We start from the raw sequence: 19,113 nt of genomic DNA, 5'->3' as shown, positions 1-19,113 counted from the left end.
TACCTACTTATATCTATCTCGCTCTCTGTGGCCCTACCTCTCTTTTTAGTGTGAACTGTAGTATTGCTATCTTCTTATTTAAATCTCCTTGTAAATTCTTCGAAATAGCCAATTCACTAACCAAATAAGAAGTTAAATAAATAAATAATTAATATTTGAAACTTAGATTACCTAGTTAAATAAAAAATCACAAAATTGTCGGCCATTTAGGCTTAATGTGTTGGCGAATCAGGGAATTACAATCCCAATTTCTGAGGTATCGGTAATGTGGCAACATCGGCCGAATCCGGCCCATCATGGCGGTTGTTTACTATGCAGTTGATTTCGTTTGAGATTTTTCAAGGGACCTTATCATTGTTTTGTCTGAAGAAATGGTGCAAAATTGTATAGTGCGTGGTTGCGGTAGTTCGTGTTGTCCTGGAAGTGATATAAAATTCCACGCGTAAGTGTTTATTTCGTGATTTCTGACATGTTAGGTTGAATGCATTCTTGTTTTCTTAGCCATCGTTTATGAGTTCTGTGGCCCTATTAAAGTATTGAAGAGTCGAGTCAAATTCAAGTTCATTCCTTCGTACCTGCTGCTGTTCTGGTTCATCGGAGTTTTGTTCGTTCCTTCGTGAATCGCGAAGAAACTTTCTGTTATGTTAACAAGTGATCTGAGTTTTCTCAAAGTGCAAATGCTTTTTTAGTGTTGTTGAAAACTTTGCGAAAAGACGCTTTTGGTGTATAATATTATGTGTGTTCATAAATAAAGTAAAATTATTAAATTGAAAAGTTTTTGTTTATTTGCATTTCCATGTGCAATGTAGAATTTTTCCAAATCCATTGTTTTGAAAATAATACAATACGTACACCATAAAGATAAATACTTTCAAAATAATGGATTTGAAAAAATTCTACATTGTACATCAAAAAAACAATAATTCTTTGAAGGTTATGAGGGCCTATGTGTGCGTGAACTGTGTGTATGTGTGCGTGGACTTTATGTATGTATGTGTGCGTGTACTATGTGTGTATGTGAGCGTTACGTACGTAGGTTAAGTACAGCGAATTTAACACCAGGCTGTCAATTAGTAGGCTCAAAAATTTGACAGAGAGGGTTCTCTATTTCCTATGTATTACTTTTCTCTATGGATTGACGTGTTTATTTCACGCTGTTTGTTCAATTTTGCAAAAAAAGGGCTCATTGAAAAAGCCGGTACCACTGATTGAACGTAGCGTAAGTTAAAAATAATTACACAATATGCTGCGAACGCTTTATCTAGGTGAGTTTTAATAACATCTAATTAAACCGTGAGGTTTCTTGTTAACTTATTTAATTTTGCAGAACTAATTTGAACTTGTGTTTTAGGTGTTTTATTGTGTGCTGCGGGGTCACTGGCCCTGTACGACTCTTCGTCTGACGTGATAGAATTAACGCCCAATAATTTTGATAAACTAGTCCTCAATTCAGATGAAGTATGGATAGTGGAATTTTATGCACCTTGGTGCGGTCACTGTAAGAACCTGGTACCCGAATACAAGAAGGCCGCGCGAGCACTCAAGGTATTACAACATCAAGTTATTTACCTAGAATTTCATACAAACTCCTCCCTGAAAGGTTTTTATTTAGAAATCTTGTTAATTTTACACCTTATCTGTAATAGGTGTTTTAATATGATAAGCCATAAATTAAAAGGATCATTCTGATTAAGTATATACTGTTACCAGCCTAAAAACTAAGTCAGTTTAATATTAACTATAATTAGCCAGAGCATAACATTTTAAACACGTGATGTAATTTTCTGCTTATAAACACTGATATCTTTTACAGGGTATAGTCAAAGTAGGAGCAGTAAATGCAGATGAACACAAGAGTTTGTCACAGAAGTATGGAGTCAAGGGCTTCCCAACTATCAAGATGTTCACAGGCAGCAAAAACACTCCGTACCAGGGCCAGAGAACGGCAGAAGCATTTGTGGACGCTGCCCTCAAGGCTGCCAAGGACAGGGCCTACGATAACCTCGGCAAAAAGTCTAGTGGCTCATCCTCAGACAAGGTAAAAATCATGAAACAACTAAATGAATTGCTTAAAAAATATCCTTTGAAATTTAAAGGATAATTTTATTTAGACATACCATGTACGATCTCAACTACGTAAACTATGAAGTGATAATCAAATGTAAAATTAATTTTCTATGTCATATATTTTATTTAAATAGCAGAAAAAGGTGTATGGCCATTCTATCCCATGGAAAATAGTGAAAACCAATGCAGTTAAGAAGCAACTTATTCGGACTGGTGTTACTTTCCCCCTTGAAAAATCTAAATTAGAAATGCTACAGTCTAATCTATTTCGTAGAAGATTGATTGATGACGAACCAATTAAATTGGTCAAAAGACAATACTTAACTCGTAAGAAAAAACATGGGAATAAACGCAAAAGATACACATACAATTTCATATGAAAACTTCAGAGTCATTTGTAATTTTTCTAACATGTTGATTTTATAGAATTATTATAATATTGTTTAGAATTTTATTTTAATTAAATAAACTTCCTAATTGAAGTTTTTCTAGTTAATAATAGTGTGTATGTAGTTCATTGACATGGTTTCTTATCTTATGTTTTCTCTGCACATAGCATAGTGATCCATCTGTTTTGGTAAATATCTTACACAGAATTTGATAAACTTTATCATAATTAGGTTTATAGTTCTAATACAGTGGATTTTGTAGTTTGATTTCTACTTGGAACTTAAAAATTTGAATATTGGGCAATTTCCTAGATACCTCAGGGCAGGGTAATTTATGAAACACATGTTCATACATCATAGTATTTTATTTATAGTTTGCTACAAAAATACACAATCAAAAATCATATCATTCACAAACATTGAAGTAATATTACTACGTATAGAACAGACATCGCGAACAAAATATGTACAGTGCGGGGTGCGGGGCGGGAATTTGACGGACAGCTGTCAGTCAAATCCATGACTATCAAGTTTCATAATTATGGCGATAAAATCTGCACCAGAAAATGTCGCACTTCATTGATAGGATTGCACGAATAGTGACGTTCCTGCGGTCGCCTCATCATAGACATTGTGAATCGATTGTGAAAATAAACAAATCGGCTAAATTGTGTTAAATTTTCATGGTGCTCAATAGCAAAAAGGTTCAGCTACTTACATTATTTTCTTTTATTATATTGTGCGTTTCCTGTCATGTAATCTAAGCTCCCCTCCCTTAGACTAAAATTAGCCCTCCTAGACAAGTGACAAAACGTAGCAGTTGAAACATTCGAAATCACTTCGCTCTACCGTTTTTTGGTGTTAGTTACTTCACTCTGTGATGCGATTTTAAAATTACAACTGGCGATTCCGAATTCACAACTGAGGGGACTGAGGCTAATCGTGTTACTTGTGCTACAAGTGCGTATGGGCTTCATACTGATGCTTAAGCCATTAATTATTTTTCTTCCCGATTAAAATCTAATGTAATCGATAATCGCCTTGAGAATCGTTAACTGGTATTTTATAATTCGATAAAAAAGTTACCCATCTCTAGTTTAAAACTGTCATCCAACAGCGCACGAAATATTATGAGTTATAGATAATGATACCATTACAGAGGCGACACTTCGTTTACGTTTAGTTTCTGCCTATTGAATTGGATACTGTAAGGAAACATCGTCATCATCATTTTAGCTACTGGACGTCCACTGCTGAACAAAGGCCTCCTCTAATGATTTCCACATCGCCCAGTTGATAGTGGCCTGCACCCAGCGTCTTCCTGCTATCTTCAGTCAGTCCATCTTGAGATTTTAGAAAAATTCCCACTCGTCACGGTAGGAACAAAGCTAGGGATGACCCACGCCTTCACTCCAGAACCAATAAAATAACTGAAAGTCAGAAACTTTCAGTTATTTTATTGTCTCTATTGTTAACTATCTCAGTGGTTGAGTACACGTATAATAGCTGTGAGGTAGAAGTTACGGGACTATTCCCACCTCTCCTTTTCACCGCTGCATCTCCTGTGTAGCTAGCACCTAGACTAGTTGATTTAAAGCCAAGGTATATCAGTTTTTAGGTAATGACTTAGTGCATCTAAAAATGTAAAACTTTCTAGTTTTTTGTAACATTGAAAAATCTAAAAAGAAGCATCATTTTTTTTACCAAGTGTTTCTAAGAAATTTAAATGGAAGCTTTTGATGACAACGTATTGCTTACTTTTTCAGCTGTCGAACGAATCACTTTTATACTCATAGGTCCTGTACATCGGTAGATTTGGTAAATAAATGAATCCATCCGGACTCAGAAACTAAAAAAATTAAAATAGCTGTAATTTTTTAATACTGGATTTGTCGATTAAATTGATCATATTACTGCGCCCTAACGGGTCGGACACTGGTGACCAGACACACTGTACAATTATTATAATTTTAGCCTATCTCGTGAGCTAGGTGTCAATAATTAGGGTGATTTACTAACTAACCAGTCGCATACGAACAACAGCAGTGAGATTCAAACAAGTTTGATCCATGATGCCGCACGACTATTGTGTGAGCCCACCCGTAACCCAAGCTTATTTAGCTTAACACAAGGGGCTGGACGGGACTATTAGTAATTTGTACAATACAAAGTGCTTATAATCTTTAAAAAATTCTTTTTATTGCTGTATTTAACCTTCCTTTCGTATACTAATTTATGCGTCAGTGTCAAGTCTGCGATTTTTATTCTTTGAAATTTTCGTAAAATGGCTGCCGCCGCGGTGACGCCTTGTAATTAACAAATTAAAATTAAATTAGTGTTTTAAAGTGCATAAATGTACAACTTAATGGTAAAAAGTCATTCCTTGATTTTTACTTAATATGTATCTGGAGTTATTTGAACAGTATTTTCGTCTATAGGATGGCATATTTCAAAAAACAAAACTGCACTCAAGCGTGTTGTCACAGCAACCGCTGAGCACATACTAATTGAATTTCGGTCCATGGACCTGTTTGCGTGCCAGAAACAGTCTAGTTGAGATGTCTTCTCTAGTACGTAGTACATTATAACTCAATGTTCACAAAAACATAACAGAAAGATGGACATAACATAATACAACATTAGAATGTATGTATGTGTATAGAAATTAAAATATATTTTATGTTTAAAAGAGTAGGTGGTGATTGATGTATACAGCTTTTTTCGTGGAGGCGATCATCGCGCCACTCCCACGTGTGGCCCACGCGTCCTTTCACTACCGGAATAATACTTACGTTTTCGCTTACTATTGGGACACGTCACTCTGACCTCTATTATACACTCGGCATCAAATAAATCGCACCTCCCGCAACAAGCACTTCTCAAACGTATGCATCCCCACTTCCCACCAATATTGGTACCATTTAAAAGCCTAGTTCTAAACTTCATTTCATTAAAGGAAAGGTTTTTACCCCAAAAATGTGTCTTTAGAAGGATCCAGAGTCACTTTAAAAAAAATAGGTAATTACGTTTGAGTCAATTTTTTTTTTTTTTTTTTTTTTTAAAACTTCAGCACACATAGAGACAATGCACTGTGGCGGACTTAATGCCGGATGGCATTCTCTGCCAGTCAACCACGGGTCATGCAGAAAGAGTAAGGCGGTGCAAAAAGTGTACATTTAGAATAATATACCTACTTACATAGGATTACATACAATAAATGACATAATATAAATAAATATAATAGACATACACATAAATACATAAACATAATAGTATTATAGATGTACACATCACTCATGTCTGAGATAACGAGATAATGAAGAAAAAAGGTCATTCCTTGAAATGTTTGCGCAGAGCCTTTTTGAAAGTAAATTTGGAGGAAGGTTTGCGTAATTTGGCCGGAAGGTCGTTCCAGAGCCGTACAGCGGAGACTAGGAAAGAGTTGGACATGAAGCCGGTGCTATGAAGAGGGGTGGCAAGCTGAAGAGTCTGACTAGAGCGAAGATTTCTATTGTGAGTGGAGTGTAGGTACTGAAATTTATCTTTTAAATAAGATGGAGAGTCAGGATTGAAAAGAATTGAATGAAGCATACAAAGTGAACGAAGATATCTACGCTGTCTGATGGGAAGCCAACCAAGCTGCGAGCGAAAAGGTGAGATGTGGTCAAACTTGCGGAGGCCGAAGATAAATCTGATGCAGTTGTTCAAGAGGCGGTCCAGCTTGTTTAAAAGTTCCTGTGAGATGTCCGTACAGCATACATCGCCATAGTCGAGGATAGGCAGGATCAGAGACTGAGCAAGTAAGGTCTTAGTGCTGGAAGGGAGGAAGTTTTTAAAGCGGTAGAGTGTCCGCAGTGAACCGATCACCTTCCTGCTGACTTCCCTGACATGCTGGGACCAGCTCAGAGTGCTGTCAATGAAGAGTCCGAGATTTTTCACGTATGGGGAGAAGTTAACAACAACTCCGTCAAAGACAACACAATTTTCATGGCTATAAAACTGTTAAGTTGGGATTAATCACTATCCATCTGTTAAAGAGGACACGTGTGATCATTATTTGGTTGCGTTTCTTCAAGACGCAATATGTTCGAACATTATGCAGTATAGCTATGTATGAGCTAACATAATACAACCTTCTCACAATCGCCACTGAAAATGTATCGCGATATTTTTATGTATTTACGTTTTTATGGCGTAGACTATTTGACTCCTATGACTTTCATGTTTTTTTTTTATTTCATACATATTAAGAAATCTTTATTGATCCTGAACTGAATACTGGTCAGGTTGTTCTGTACTGGTGTAGGTACTCCATCCATACTACCATTCCAACCACCATCTTAACTTTTATGAGATCTTACTAGAGTTATTCTCCCTGTTTAATCAAACTAGTGAAGGTAGGGAAGGTCCAGGAATGAGCAAATCATTGGACATGGAAGGGTTTCTTCTGCTATTACATTAATTTTACTAAATAATGGATAACATGGAGGTGTAGATTATAGCTATTGTTATTTTTATATTATTTTATTCTCTTCATCTTGTAGTCGGATGTCATTGAGCTGACGGACAGCAACTTCAAAGAACTGGTGCTGGACAGTGAAGACCTCTGGTTGGTTGAGTTCTACGCCCCGTGGTGCGGTCACTGCAAGAACCTGGAACCACACTGGGCTAAGGCAGCCACTGAGCTTAAGGGCAAGGTAAGCCAACATTATGTCCCTTTGGACAGTCAGCGCCAAGTAGCTCGTAACCTTTAGGCGCATTAGGGCTAATTCTCATTATAGACACTTCTCATTTTGGCAATTCTAACTTGGGCTACTTCTCATTAGGGCTTTTTTACTTTTACACCCAGAGTGGCCAAAAAGTTGACAATAACAAACTTTTTGGCTACTTTGGGTGTCACGAACTATTTGACGCTGACTTTAGAAGTAACTCGCTGAAAAAATAATCAGAACAAAATGATGGTGAGATTGTTTTACTACTTTAAATATAAACATTGTATGAAATGTTTATAACCAAGCTGTATAAATTTAAAAGTTAAATAAATAATTTAGACCCCATTATTAGCAAAATGAATTGGATAATTTATGATTTGTTCTCTGATTAACTATCAGCCACCTAAAAACCACCTATGTAAAAAGACTAAAAGAACACTTACTAGGAGACAAGTCCCGGTTATTTTGATAAGGGACCTGGATAACGCCCCCTTTATCAACATCACCAACAAAACTTTTTTGTTTTGCTCTTATCTTAACGGTACAACGCTCACGCGTCTGATAAGTAAGCTCGTGCATTAAAACTAAAAATTAGTATCAATATAAATAAAGATATTGTGTTATCAAAAAGCCAACTAGTTTTACAAACTCACTTTCATTCTTACGGTTATTGACATCGAGTGTGGCGACCTAAATATGACAAAGTTTCGCGATTCTGGCAATATTCCAGTGACGCGACAGAAAGTGGATATTAGATGCCTGAACTAAACTGTTGCATATGTAAACAACAATAATTAATGTTCTCGCTAAAAATATTGTATGATATTTATTTCATACTTGGGTCCCCTAATCTAACGTTGGAACAGCAGGTGGCACTAGCAAAACATACCTAATAATATATTTTTAAGGAGGGATAGATATCTGTTACATTTTTATGCAAAATCTATTTGACGAATTATTAAATACATAGTTATAGCTTAATATCAAAATATCACATAGGCTATTATCACTTTGACTTAGTTTTTTAGGAAAATTACGCCGACGAAATCGCGGGCAAAAACTAGTAAACCAAACATGACGAAATCGGGAACAAATTCTAGTAATTCAATAACTATCTGCAAATATAAGCTTGCCTTTGATGAAACTTATTGCACATCTTATGCTTCAACCAGACCAACGCGTGCAAATCGCCATCGCTGGCGCGATCATAGGCCATTGACAGGTCGCGCGACCCATAACAATTGAAGGGGTGAGTGGACAAAGGTGTTATCTGACAAAACTGAAGAATCGACTTTTTTGCATGAACATAGGTTTTGAGTGATGATAAAATCGACTAATGATCTCAAAACACGCAATTTCGTTACGTGTCAAACCTTAACAAAGGTGTTATCTGACAAGCATTCATACATATCAGGATTCAAATGTGGTATGAGCAGATTAACATTTTCAAACACTCATAACTCATTTTGTTAGTTATGACCTTTGTCCACTCACACCTTCAATTTACAATATGCCTGTGATACGGCGATGGCGATCTGCACGCGTTGACGTAGTTGAAGCATTACCAATTCCGACTATTATTCTATCAAATTCTCACCACTACTTCTTTCCAGGTGAAGGTTGGCGCTCTAGACGCGACAGTCCACCAGGAGATGGCCGCCCGCTACCAGGTGCAAGGCTACCCGACCATCAAGATGTTCCCGTCGGGCAAGAAGACCAGCGACTCGGTGGAGGACTACAACGGAGGCCGGACGTCCAGCGACATCGTCGCGTGGGCCCTTGACAAGGTTGCCGAGAATGTGGCGCCGCCGGAAATTATTCAGGTATGTTTCATGGTGCGACTGGGTCATTTCTAAAGGGTGTCACAAAATTAACGAAACTTTTAAATTTGCTACCATTTATGCAATAAAGTGTTGACAATCTTAAAAATAAAACAAATCGACAGCTGATAGTTTAGGGTTACTAAAAATGTAGCGTTACACAATAGAACAACCTGTCTTCGTCCGCAATTCGAAAATTCCATACAAAATATGGTCGAAATAGTGTTTTAACTTTGTGAATTGTGAAAAAAATTATTGAGAAATTCCGGGAGATAGGATCTGTTGGAATCGCCAAACACACTGTTCTTCCAAAAACAAGTCGTTAAAATGTCAATATCGAAGCAGTGCGTGAGTATCGGTGACAATCCAGGAATCTCAAATCGGCGTCGTTGCCAAGATGTTGTGATTTAACACCATTAGATTTCTTTTTATGGAGTTATTTAAAATCACAGGTCTATGTCAACAAGCCCACAACCACACGTGCATTAAAAGGAGGAGATTCAACGTTGCGTCAACGAAATTCAGCCACATAATTTATGCAAAATGGTCATGGGAAATTTCGACAAACGAGTGCGTTGCTGCGTGCGTGCCNACGAGAACGGTTTGTTCAAAATATATGAATTTGGTCTTATTTAATGCAGAATTAAATGCCCTTCAACCATCAGGAAGACCACTTTTCGATAGGGTAAGTCCTTTACGCGGTATAACTGGAAAACCGAAAAAGCGCCCCTTTCGGGGGCCCCCACCACTTAAGCACAACTCCGTCGAAGTCGAAAACTTAGGAGATGCTTAATGGGCAACCAATGAAGCCATTAAAGCAATAAAATCTTTTGTAGGAATTATTTCCGATTTAAAAGCGAATTCTACTGGACTATTAAAATGTTGGCTATCTAATATGACCCATGAGACTTGGGCATTTATCTTGACTCAAAAATGTTGTTCAAACAGCACATAGATTACATAGTTAATAAAGCTTTCCGTAATCTGGGCTTCACAATGCGAATTTGTAAGGCGTTTAAAAACCCTCAAAGTTTGAAATCTGTATATTACGCATACTGTCGTAGCATCTTGGAATACGCTAGTCCCATCTGGTCTCCTCAATACGCTAAATATAAAACTAGTCTTGAAAAAGTTCAGAAATTGTTCGTTAACCACCTAAACTTTAAGCAATCACGGCGTCGCGAGGGCTATGTAAAAGACTGTGGCCATTTCAATCTATTACCTCTTGAATCTCGACGCGACATTATTGACATGTGCCTACTGTACGACATTCTGCGAGGCAATCTAGACTCACCCAATCTTCTATCGATGATCAGCTTCTGTACACCTAAATTTCGGACTAGACACACCCCGCTGTTGGCCATACCCAAGCATCGTACCAACTATGCCCAGAACAGTGTTATGACTCGTTTGCATAAAACATACAACTCTAAGTATAAACACATTGATTTCTTTAATGTGAGTAAGAGTACACTGAAGAAGGAAATGAGACATATTATTTTACAAGTTAATGCGCCGGGTTCCTAGAAATCCTAATATACCTATCTATGTGTTCTGACCACACGGTGCATCTTATACCTACCTAACTCAGTGATCACGTTATTGTGGGATATAAATATATATAACTAGGGACATTTAAGGTCTGCCTAATTAATATTTAATTGTTTTGATGTCTTAAGGGTTGTAATAATTTACCCAAATTTACTTATATTTAAATTTAATTACACTAAGATTGTATAACCTGAGCGCTGCATGTTCAATCATGATTATTATTTTTAGGCATGGTTGAGGATGCAGCGCTTATTAATACAAGAACAAGATGTGGGGGTGAGTGCATCACAGATAGGGTTGCCAGGCGTCCGGCTTTAGCCGGACATGTTTGGCTTTTTAGGGACTTGTCCGGCCAAATATTGCCTTGTCCGACGTGTCCGGCTTTTGTTAGGCTTTTTATTTGGTTACCGCGCAAGGCGAAAGTCGAGCCACAGAATCATATGAAGCGCACGCATCAGGATGTTGGTTAGCAACGATGATGATAGTACTCATGAGCTGACACTAATTGCATGTCCGGCTTTTAGGGTAAAATGTCCGGCCAAATGAAGCACAAAGTCCGGCTTTTGTGATTTTGGACCTGGCAACCCTAACCACAGACAATTTTTTTTGGGCTTGGGAAATGTGGTAGTTTACACCATTTTAGGTTAGCTTTAACTGAGTCAATACCTGAGGATCATGGGAGTTACATTGACATAATTATGACGTGATAGAGCATAAAACTCTGAAGGCGATTTGAAGTCTTGCTGACGTTTGACCGTCACAAAAACCCTACCGTGCCGCTTCCATACCTCAGGAACTGAGCTAAGCGCTAAATTGTATTTCTATACCAAATCTATATAAAAACCGTGTTTTAACAGCTGAATCTACCCTGTTTCATGAATGTCTGCATATTTCTATCTTTGTCGTGAAGTAGACAGGGGGGAGTTGTTCCTATTCTACTCTGCCAGTATCACATGACTGTGCAGTCAGTGGCGGGGCAAGACCTAAATTTGATGTGGGCAAGACATATTTCGCGAGGCCTTGTTCTGTGGCGAACTGAATTATAAAAAAAGTAATAATAAAAAAGCAATGAACACTGACAAGTTTTTATTCATAAAAATACAAATTAGATAAATATTTAAAAAAAATTTTTTGAGGCGCGAGGCCCCTTGTACTGCGAGGCCGTAGGCGGTGGCCCACGTCGCCCACGCCTTACGCCGCCACTGTGCAGCCCTACAGTAGATTACCTAAAGATGATAAATGATATAACCGACTATTTTATTCCAGATGGATTTGGGCTGAAGCGGGCGCGCAGCCTGCTTTGGAAGACGCGCTCGAGCTGGGCGGTTTTGGCTACCCGGCGATGGCGGTGGTCAACGCTAAGAAACTCAAGTTCTCCACGCTGCGCGGGTCATTCTCAGAGAATGGCATCAACGAGTTCCTCAGGTTTGTTTATAATGTGGTCATCGATTCAGTCAAAGGATGTCCACTGCTACACAAAGGCCTTCACCAAAGCCTTGAAGCCACGATAGCCGAACGGTGAAGGGGTCGGACTGGCCGACTCGTGATCCGGGGAACGCGGGTTCGGTCCCCGTCGCCGCTCGACTATTGTGGTGAGCTCACACGTGACAAGCATTTAGCTTAGCACGAGGTGCTAATGTGAATATTAGTAATTTGTGCAATAACAAATTACTAATAATCTTTTTAAGAAGAAAAAAAGGCCTGCCTCAAATACTTCCACAACGACAGGTCCAGTGCTGCTAGCATTCAGGTGCTTCTCGCTCCCCACTTTGTGTCACTTTTGGAAGGTTTTCTCACTGGAGATCTCTTCTGTTCTAATAACTATCAATTATCATGAAAAGCCTCTGTTTGTTGAGACTAAAAGTACGGACTACGGAAACAAGGTTATTACGAGGATAATAGTTACCTTGTATCGCGACCGGACGGCCACTTTAATTATCAGCGTGATTATTGCCCAGCTTAATACGCATTAGTAAAACAAATAAATTGTCATTTCCGTCAATTGGATGCAATTACAACGTGATCAATGGACCGCTGCCATCTGTTTACACAAATCACGATTTGATCAACCGCGACTCAAATGACATGACGTGGTTGGCAAACCGCGTCATTACCCCATTAAACTTGGAATTATTGTGTAACGAACAATATAAGGTGAAACAAATGTTGTTGTATAACTATAGGGCCAATATTGAAAAAAAAATGGCATCATCACCATTATTACCTTTACATTCATTATCATCATCATAATCATTTCAGCCATAGGACGTCTACTGCTGAACATAGGCCTTACTTACATACATACAACAACATAACCTTTACATTACATTATCGGAAATTATGCCTTTGCTGGATAAAGATATGCACAATAATTACAGTTAGGGGTGAAGTGAACCACTCATAAAACTAAGGCTGGTTTTAGTATCACGCTGACCGCTCGCTGATCATCGGCGCTGACAGATCAATATGTATGTAATTAAAGGATACGTTCTTGGTAACGCTGATCGCTTGACGCCGACGCTTTATACATTTTGGCTGTCAGCGCCGACGGTTAGCGTGCGTCAGCGCGATACTAAAACCAGCCTAACTGTCATTTCTTCCTTGAAACCAAATCAAAAACTAACCAATCTTCTTTATTACAGAGATCTGTCGTTCGGTCGCGGCCAGACGGCTCCAGTGAAAGGCGCTGAAATGCCCAAGATCTCCGCCACCGAGCCCTGGGACGGGAAGGACGGCGAGTTGCCGCCAGAAGAGGACATCGACCTCTCCGACGTAGACCTTGAGAAGGACGAGTTATAAGTCAAACGCCTCCGAGCTTCAGTTTCAAGTCTGATTTAGGTTTAGATTTACAGGTCTGAGGCGGCCTCCAACAGTAAAGCTTGAGGAAACAACTGATAAATCAAAAGGACGCTATGTGAGCGGGTCGGCAGTACTTACAATGTCTGTGTAGGTTTTATCCCTAATAGTCATCTACTCACACCGGGAATATCAATGAAATTTTACCGTCTGACTGTGCCCAATGATGCCGACCCGCTCGCGTTTAATTAACGTCTCTAACACAAATTAGCATTATTGGCTTTGTTAACTAAGATCATTTTTGTCCGAAAGTGATAGATCGATGTAATTTATACTCACAACTACTTTTGTTTACCGATAGAACGGCGCCTATACTTAAATTGTGTTTAACAGCGCCGTGCGGGTTTTAACATGGAGAGCTACCTACTTTGGCGTCAACGAATGTGTTGCGCATATCATAGCATAGGTTTCAATAACTATACCTAACGTTAAACAATCAGACAATCGGCAAATTACAGGCAATAATATTCCAGCTAGTAGATTCAGCGATACATAATTTTATCTAAGGTTTATTTTTATAGGATATTTATTATGAAATACCTTTATTTGAAAATCACAATGTTGAAACTACTATTTTTTCGCGACATTTTTTTATGTAATATTTTCTGTATAATGTGTATTGTATTGTATGCAATGATGATGAATGAATTGGTGTTTTCTTAAGGAGCGTAATATCATTAAAACTTTTGTATTATAGTATGCAACTTAGAATATCTCAAATTATTTATTAAATTGAACTTTGGTGAGAATTTAGGTAGATATTAGCTGGCAATTCTTCCAATAAATACTGTACCTTATAATGCATTTATAGGATATTTGGAAACGTTTAACATTGTAAAAACATCCCAATAAACTTTTACAATTACTACTTACTTGTGTTTATCACATAAAAAATCCTTTTACCTAATTAATACACAAACAACATTAACATTAACTACATTAAGGATTATATTTTTAGTAAAAATACAGATAGCTGCACTTTTAATTGTCGTATTATAGGCCAGTAGAATTAAACACAAAAATTGATTAAATCGGAAATAATTCCTACAAAAGATTTTTTTGCTTTAATGGCTTCATTGGTTGCCCATTAAGACTCTCCTAAGTTTTCGACTTCGACAGAGTTGTGCTTAAGTGGTGGGGGCCCCCGAAAGGGGCGTTTTTTCTGGTTTTCCGGTTATACCGCGTAAAGGACTTACCCTATCGAAAAGTGGTCTTCATGACGGTTGAAGGGCACTTAATCCTGCATTGAATAAGACCAAATTCAAATGTTTTGGACAAACCGTTCCCGCGCTAATGTTCGGAAAAGTAGAAAATATACGTATAATTAATGACCCTCTCCACGTCCAATGGCTTGTTACCCACAGGCTTCCAAGTTTTGAAAAGGGCCACCTCAACCAGTGTNATTTGCCCGGTGTGTTATTCCATAAATAACCCTATTCTATGTACTTTATGATTCAATAAAAATAATACAATCAAAAGGCTAAAAACTATGTTTTCTAGTTAATTCAAAAGTTTCGTTAATTTTGGGACACCCTTTATTTTGTGCTGGAGATGAGATTCTTGTTGTAAGAGACCAAGACTCACTGGGTCGCTGCTGCGCCATCTTATGTTCCATGATGGATATGGATCTATGTAATAGATTGATGTTCTTTATTGGTCACTACATGAAAATGTAAGGAATGCAAAAGAAAGGTAGACGCTATCGTCAGGAAGCGGTCTCTTCCGGATAAATAAGAGGACACTTAAAAAAATAAATAAAAACACCCTGTCAGGAAAAATTTGCTAGTTAGGAAAAGTTTTTGGTCAAAGAATTAAGACAGCAAAAGTCTCCACGTTTTCCGTTGGACCTGGAAATAATATAAATAATTTTAAAGGTAGGATCTTTCTTTCTTAGGATTTCTTTCATTACCTTTGCCCCAGTACCTTTTTCTTGGTCGTTCCACAAAACCTTACATGTGGATCACGTACAATCACAAACAATGTATTGTTGGTCCAAGATCTGTCCAAAACTAATATGATTGGAATATTAGCTCCAAAACTATATTTTTTTTATACGAATATCAATTTGTCAGCCTGCTCAAGGCAGCGTCAACCTTCAACTAGCCGCAATCGAAACAATGTACACACCTACCTAACAATAAATATTATATTGTTTTCGTTTCTTCTATTCTATGTTTAAACAAACTTGCACAACACAGTGGCAGTAAGTGGTTCATGATGTGTATAATCGGTCCAGTAGGCCCACAACTGAAGCAAGAAATTGTAATAGGTATTAGGTTTCGATTTGCGTTTAGTCGTAAAACTTATCACGGTTCTAGTAACGTTATGTATGTTTTGGTTTTGTAACATGCGTTACATTATGTTGTATGTTTACACTCACGCCTAATAATTTAAAATAAGTTTAATGAAGTTGATAATTTTGCTAAACAGATGATGAGGAATCAAAGGAAGAGAATGAAGTCCATTCAGTAGGCCTAGGATGCGTGCCATGATAAATATTTATCGTGGCATTGTATCGATTTTATGTGATAAACCCATACATTTGACGTCTAAAATCATCGATTCAAACGATTCTGTGTCGTGACGTCAAGTGGCAAAAATTGGAACTAATAATCAAGTATAGTAGCGCCCTCTTGACAATGTCATAGCTGGGACGCGATGGTTCAGTGTTGGACAACTATGAGATTTTATCTCGACACTTGGTAGCCCGGCTGGATTCCATTCCCAGGTGGGGTGGGTGTTAAGACTTCATACGGCACTAGCCTCATATTATGTAGCCACTAAAATTCTAACCTTAATCATTTACCATAAGGTCGAAAATCAATGTTTGAATCATCCTTTTTCTTTCCAGGTGGTGAATGAAGAGACCATGAAGGCTTGCAGCGCGGCGCCGCTGTGCGTTGTATCAGTGCTGCCTCACATCCTGGACTGCAACGCGGCGTGCCGCAACGGATACTTAGACGTGCTCGCACGCCTCGGCGACAAATANTAAATAAATAAATACATACAAAATTGGCATTAATTAATTGTCACATTATTTTCTCTAAAACTTTGGTGACAAATAACAAGAGAAATAAATGATTATTTTAAAGAAAACTAAGTATCTTTTAGCAGAATAATCCTATCTGATTGTGATAGCTAAAGATTTTCGGTAATTCTACACTCAACTCGGAACTACTATGCGTCATTCTAACACACCTGTTTACTGAGAAGCAGGTATAAAAATCTGTAACAGGATAATATGGCTTTAAAATGAGTCGTAAACAAGCTAAGACAGTATTCCAAAAACCCCATTACCATATGAGGAAAAACCTACTTTTAAACTTATGCTATACAGGCAGACAGTTAGCATGGAATTCGAGTCACCTTGCGAGTCGTTAACATTGTCAGAAATGAATGAATTCAAATTTTTTACCAACTTCAAAAAAGGAGGAGGTTCTATGTTTGATTGTATGTATTTTTTTTTTCTTTGCTTTGTGTTATCTGAATTGTTATTAATGGGCTACAACATACACCCTGTATTATAATGAGTCTACACATGCCTCTGTCGGTATTAACTATTCTGTGGGTCTAGACAAAGTGCCATTATAATCGCAAACCAGTCGAAAAGTGGTCGAAAAGCCCCTTTTTTGTATGGAATTTGACGGATTCGATTTTCGATTCGATCAAAAAGTGCGTTTTGTCTAGGGGGGCTGGGAAAGTTAAAAAGTCAGTATACAGTCATAAAGTAAAATAAGTAGGTACTTAAAATTCTTAGTGCCAGTCCTAGTTTCTCAGTTTATAGGACATACGATTTTAATCGTCGTAACGCACGCGATAAGCGCGAAGCTGCATCTGTAAATGTACAGATAAAGAAGCGTTATGCAACAATAGTCATTATTTAACTGGTTGAAAAACTAAGATGTTAAAACCACTTCAAGCATGACTCGATTAATCTTCCGGTTGGTCTGTCGCGAGGTCATTACACGCTCAATCAAGATAAGAAAAACCATAATTACATCTAATAGTGTATATTTGAGCATTTAATTACATAGTTAACATTTTTTGATACCATGTAGGTACTACATACAAACTAAAATTAGGTTGCAGATAATACTGTTCAAACAATTAATAAGGACAAGTTGATAGAAAAGATAAACAGTACATAATTATAAGATAATTGGAATAATATGCCTACTTGTCCCCATAATGATGATGGATTTATATGGCAATGTAATTGTGGATATCAGTTTAATTACCATTAGGCATTAACTATCAATAATATGTGGATATTTATCGTAATAGTATTTTATTGAAATGTATGAAGTTCATAATTTCCTTATTATTTGCCTTGGAAAACAGGTTTCTTATCATCTAAGACAAAACTGCATTTTCTTCACTATGGCACTTTTTACTGTAATTTTCAGTAAACCTTGTTTAAATATAATTAATCAGTCAATTATTATGCTACTTATTGAACTAAAGTACTCTTCAACATTAACAATACATTCTTTTTTTTTTCAGTTTTACTATTGGTCCCAGCCTCATGATTAATACACAGGTACAGAAGCAAAAGACACTAAAATGGAACATGAAAACCTTAATAGTTACATTAAAACATCTATTACCAAAAGATGGTAATAAAACAGTATATAAAAATAATACCTTATTTTCATTTGGTATCAGAGACACTTATCTTGTAGTATTCATTTAAAATTTGTTCAACATTTACGAGAGGTGTCACCTTTTCCAGTAGTTAAGATTAAAGTCTTATCAATAAAATACAAGTCATTTAAACCTAAATTGACCACAACCAATTTCATACCAATATTTTCAATTCATCAAACGCTTTGTAAAGCTTTAAATTGTCACCTATAAAAGCCTGGAGGATATGCAAAAGATATTCTAAACACTTTATCTGCTCATGATTTATGCTACACTTGGTAATCCCATCATGTCATATTTCCTCTCTTTTTTACATAAAATGGGATAACACATAGCGAAATAGTATAAACCCATTCCTGCTAGAATTAATGATATTACCACAGCCACAATGCCCCAGGCAGATATCCCAAGTCCTCGTCTGGGGGCTTCCTCAAAAGGCAGTCCAGAAGATGTGCCCAGGTAAGTATTTGCAGAGGCCTCCTTGCTTTGTCTGCTGTTGTATCTACTGCTACCGTATGAACTGTATCCTCGATAGCTTCCTAACGCCAGGCATGGCAATAACACTTGATTGAGCACTGTAAATTAAAAAAATATTAATGAGTACCTGCAGGTAGGCTTGAATTATAACTCAAAACTTAGATATTTATTAAGATAATATTACAAAATAACCCGTTGTTATAAAGATGAACACCTTACCTATTACAGCAAGAGCAACACGAACTAACAAGCCCATCATTTTTGATTGTTCTTCCTGTGGCAAGATTGTTAGGGAAAATATGATTTTCACAAACAATAGAAATGGAATGTGTGCTTCCAACTGTTTTAGGGATCTGACACAAGTAAACACATAAGGTTAGCAATAACTTTATGTGTTCATAGATTTATAAAATCATTTTCATAAATGTTTTAAAATAACACGAAACTTGTGCACCGCGTCGTCCCCAAACTTTTACTGAGTGAATGAATGAACGAAAACGAAAGTACAAATGAGTGAGATGGGAATTTGACAGTGAGTGAATGGTGGTGTAGGCTACCATCATTCATTCCTTGATAGAATTCGTAGTTTCGTTCAGA

At 37.4% G+C, this 19,113-nt stretch overlaps 2 protein-coding genes across 2 annotated transcripts; one reads left to right on the top strand and one right to left on the bottom strand.

The window, feature by feature from the left end:
• Window positions 1-1,135: 1,135 nt before the first annotated feature.
• Window positions 1,136-14,192, top strand: CaBP1 (Protein disulfide-isomerase A6 homolog CaBP1). The gene is made up of 8 exons (XM_028311087.1): window positions 1,136-1,265; window positions 1,352-1,545; window positions 1,814-2,038; window positions 7,001-7,153; window positions 8,782-8,991; window positions 10,802-10,815; window positions 11,806-11,964; window positions 13,182-14,192. The coding sequence occupies exons 1-8, from the start codon at window positions 1,244-1,246 to the stop codon at window positions 13,336-13,338; spliced, it is 1,134 nt and encodes a 377-aa protein (XP_028166888.1). The 5' UTR covers window positions 1,136-1,243; the 3' UTR covers window positions 13,339-14,192.
• A 3,424-nt stretch (window positions 14,193-17,616) lies between these two features.
• Window positions 17,617-19,005, bottom strand: LOC114356910 (uncharacterized). Its single transcript, XM_028310300.1, has 2 exons — window positions 18,736-19,005; window positions 17,617-18,614 (listed from the first exon to the last, which is right to left on the bottom strand). The coding sequence occupies exons 1-2, from the start codon at window positions 18,773-18,775 to the stop codon at window positions 18,304-18,306; spliced, it is 351 nt and encodes a 116-aa protein (XP_028166101.1). The 5' UTR covers window positions 18,776-19,005; the 3' UTR covers window positions 17,617-18,303.
• Window positions 19,006-19,113: the final 108 nt, after the last annotated feature.

The sequence above is a fragment of the Ostrinia furnacalis genome, unplaced genomic scaffold (assembly GCF_004193835.3).
Source record: "Ostrinia furnacalis isolate ACB-3 unplaced genomic scaffold, ASM419383v2 OfSCF0216, whole genome shotgun sequence".
NCBI classification, from domain to species: domain Eukaryota; kingdom Metazoa; phylum Arthropoda; class Insecta; order Lepidoptera; family Crambidae; genus Ostrinia; species Ostrinia furnacalis.
The sequence above is the reverse complement of the archived record's forward strand: the minus strand, read 5'-3'. Positions and strand labels throughout refer to the sequence as shown.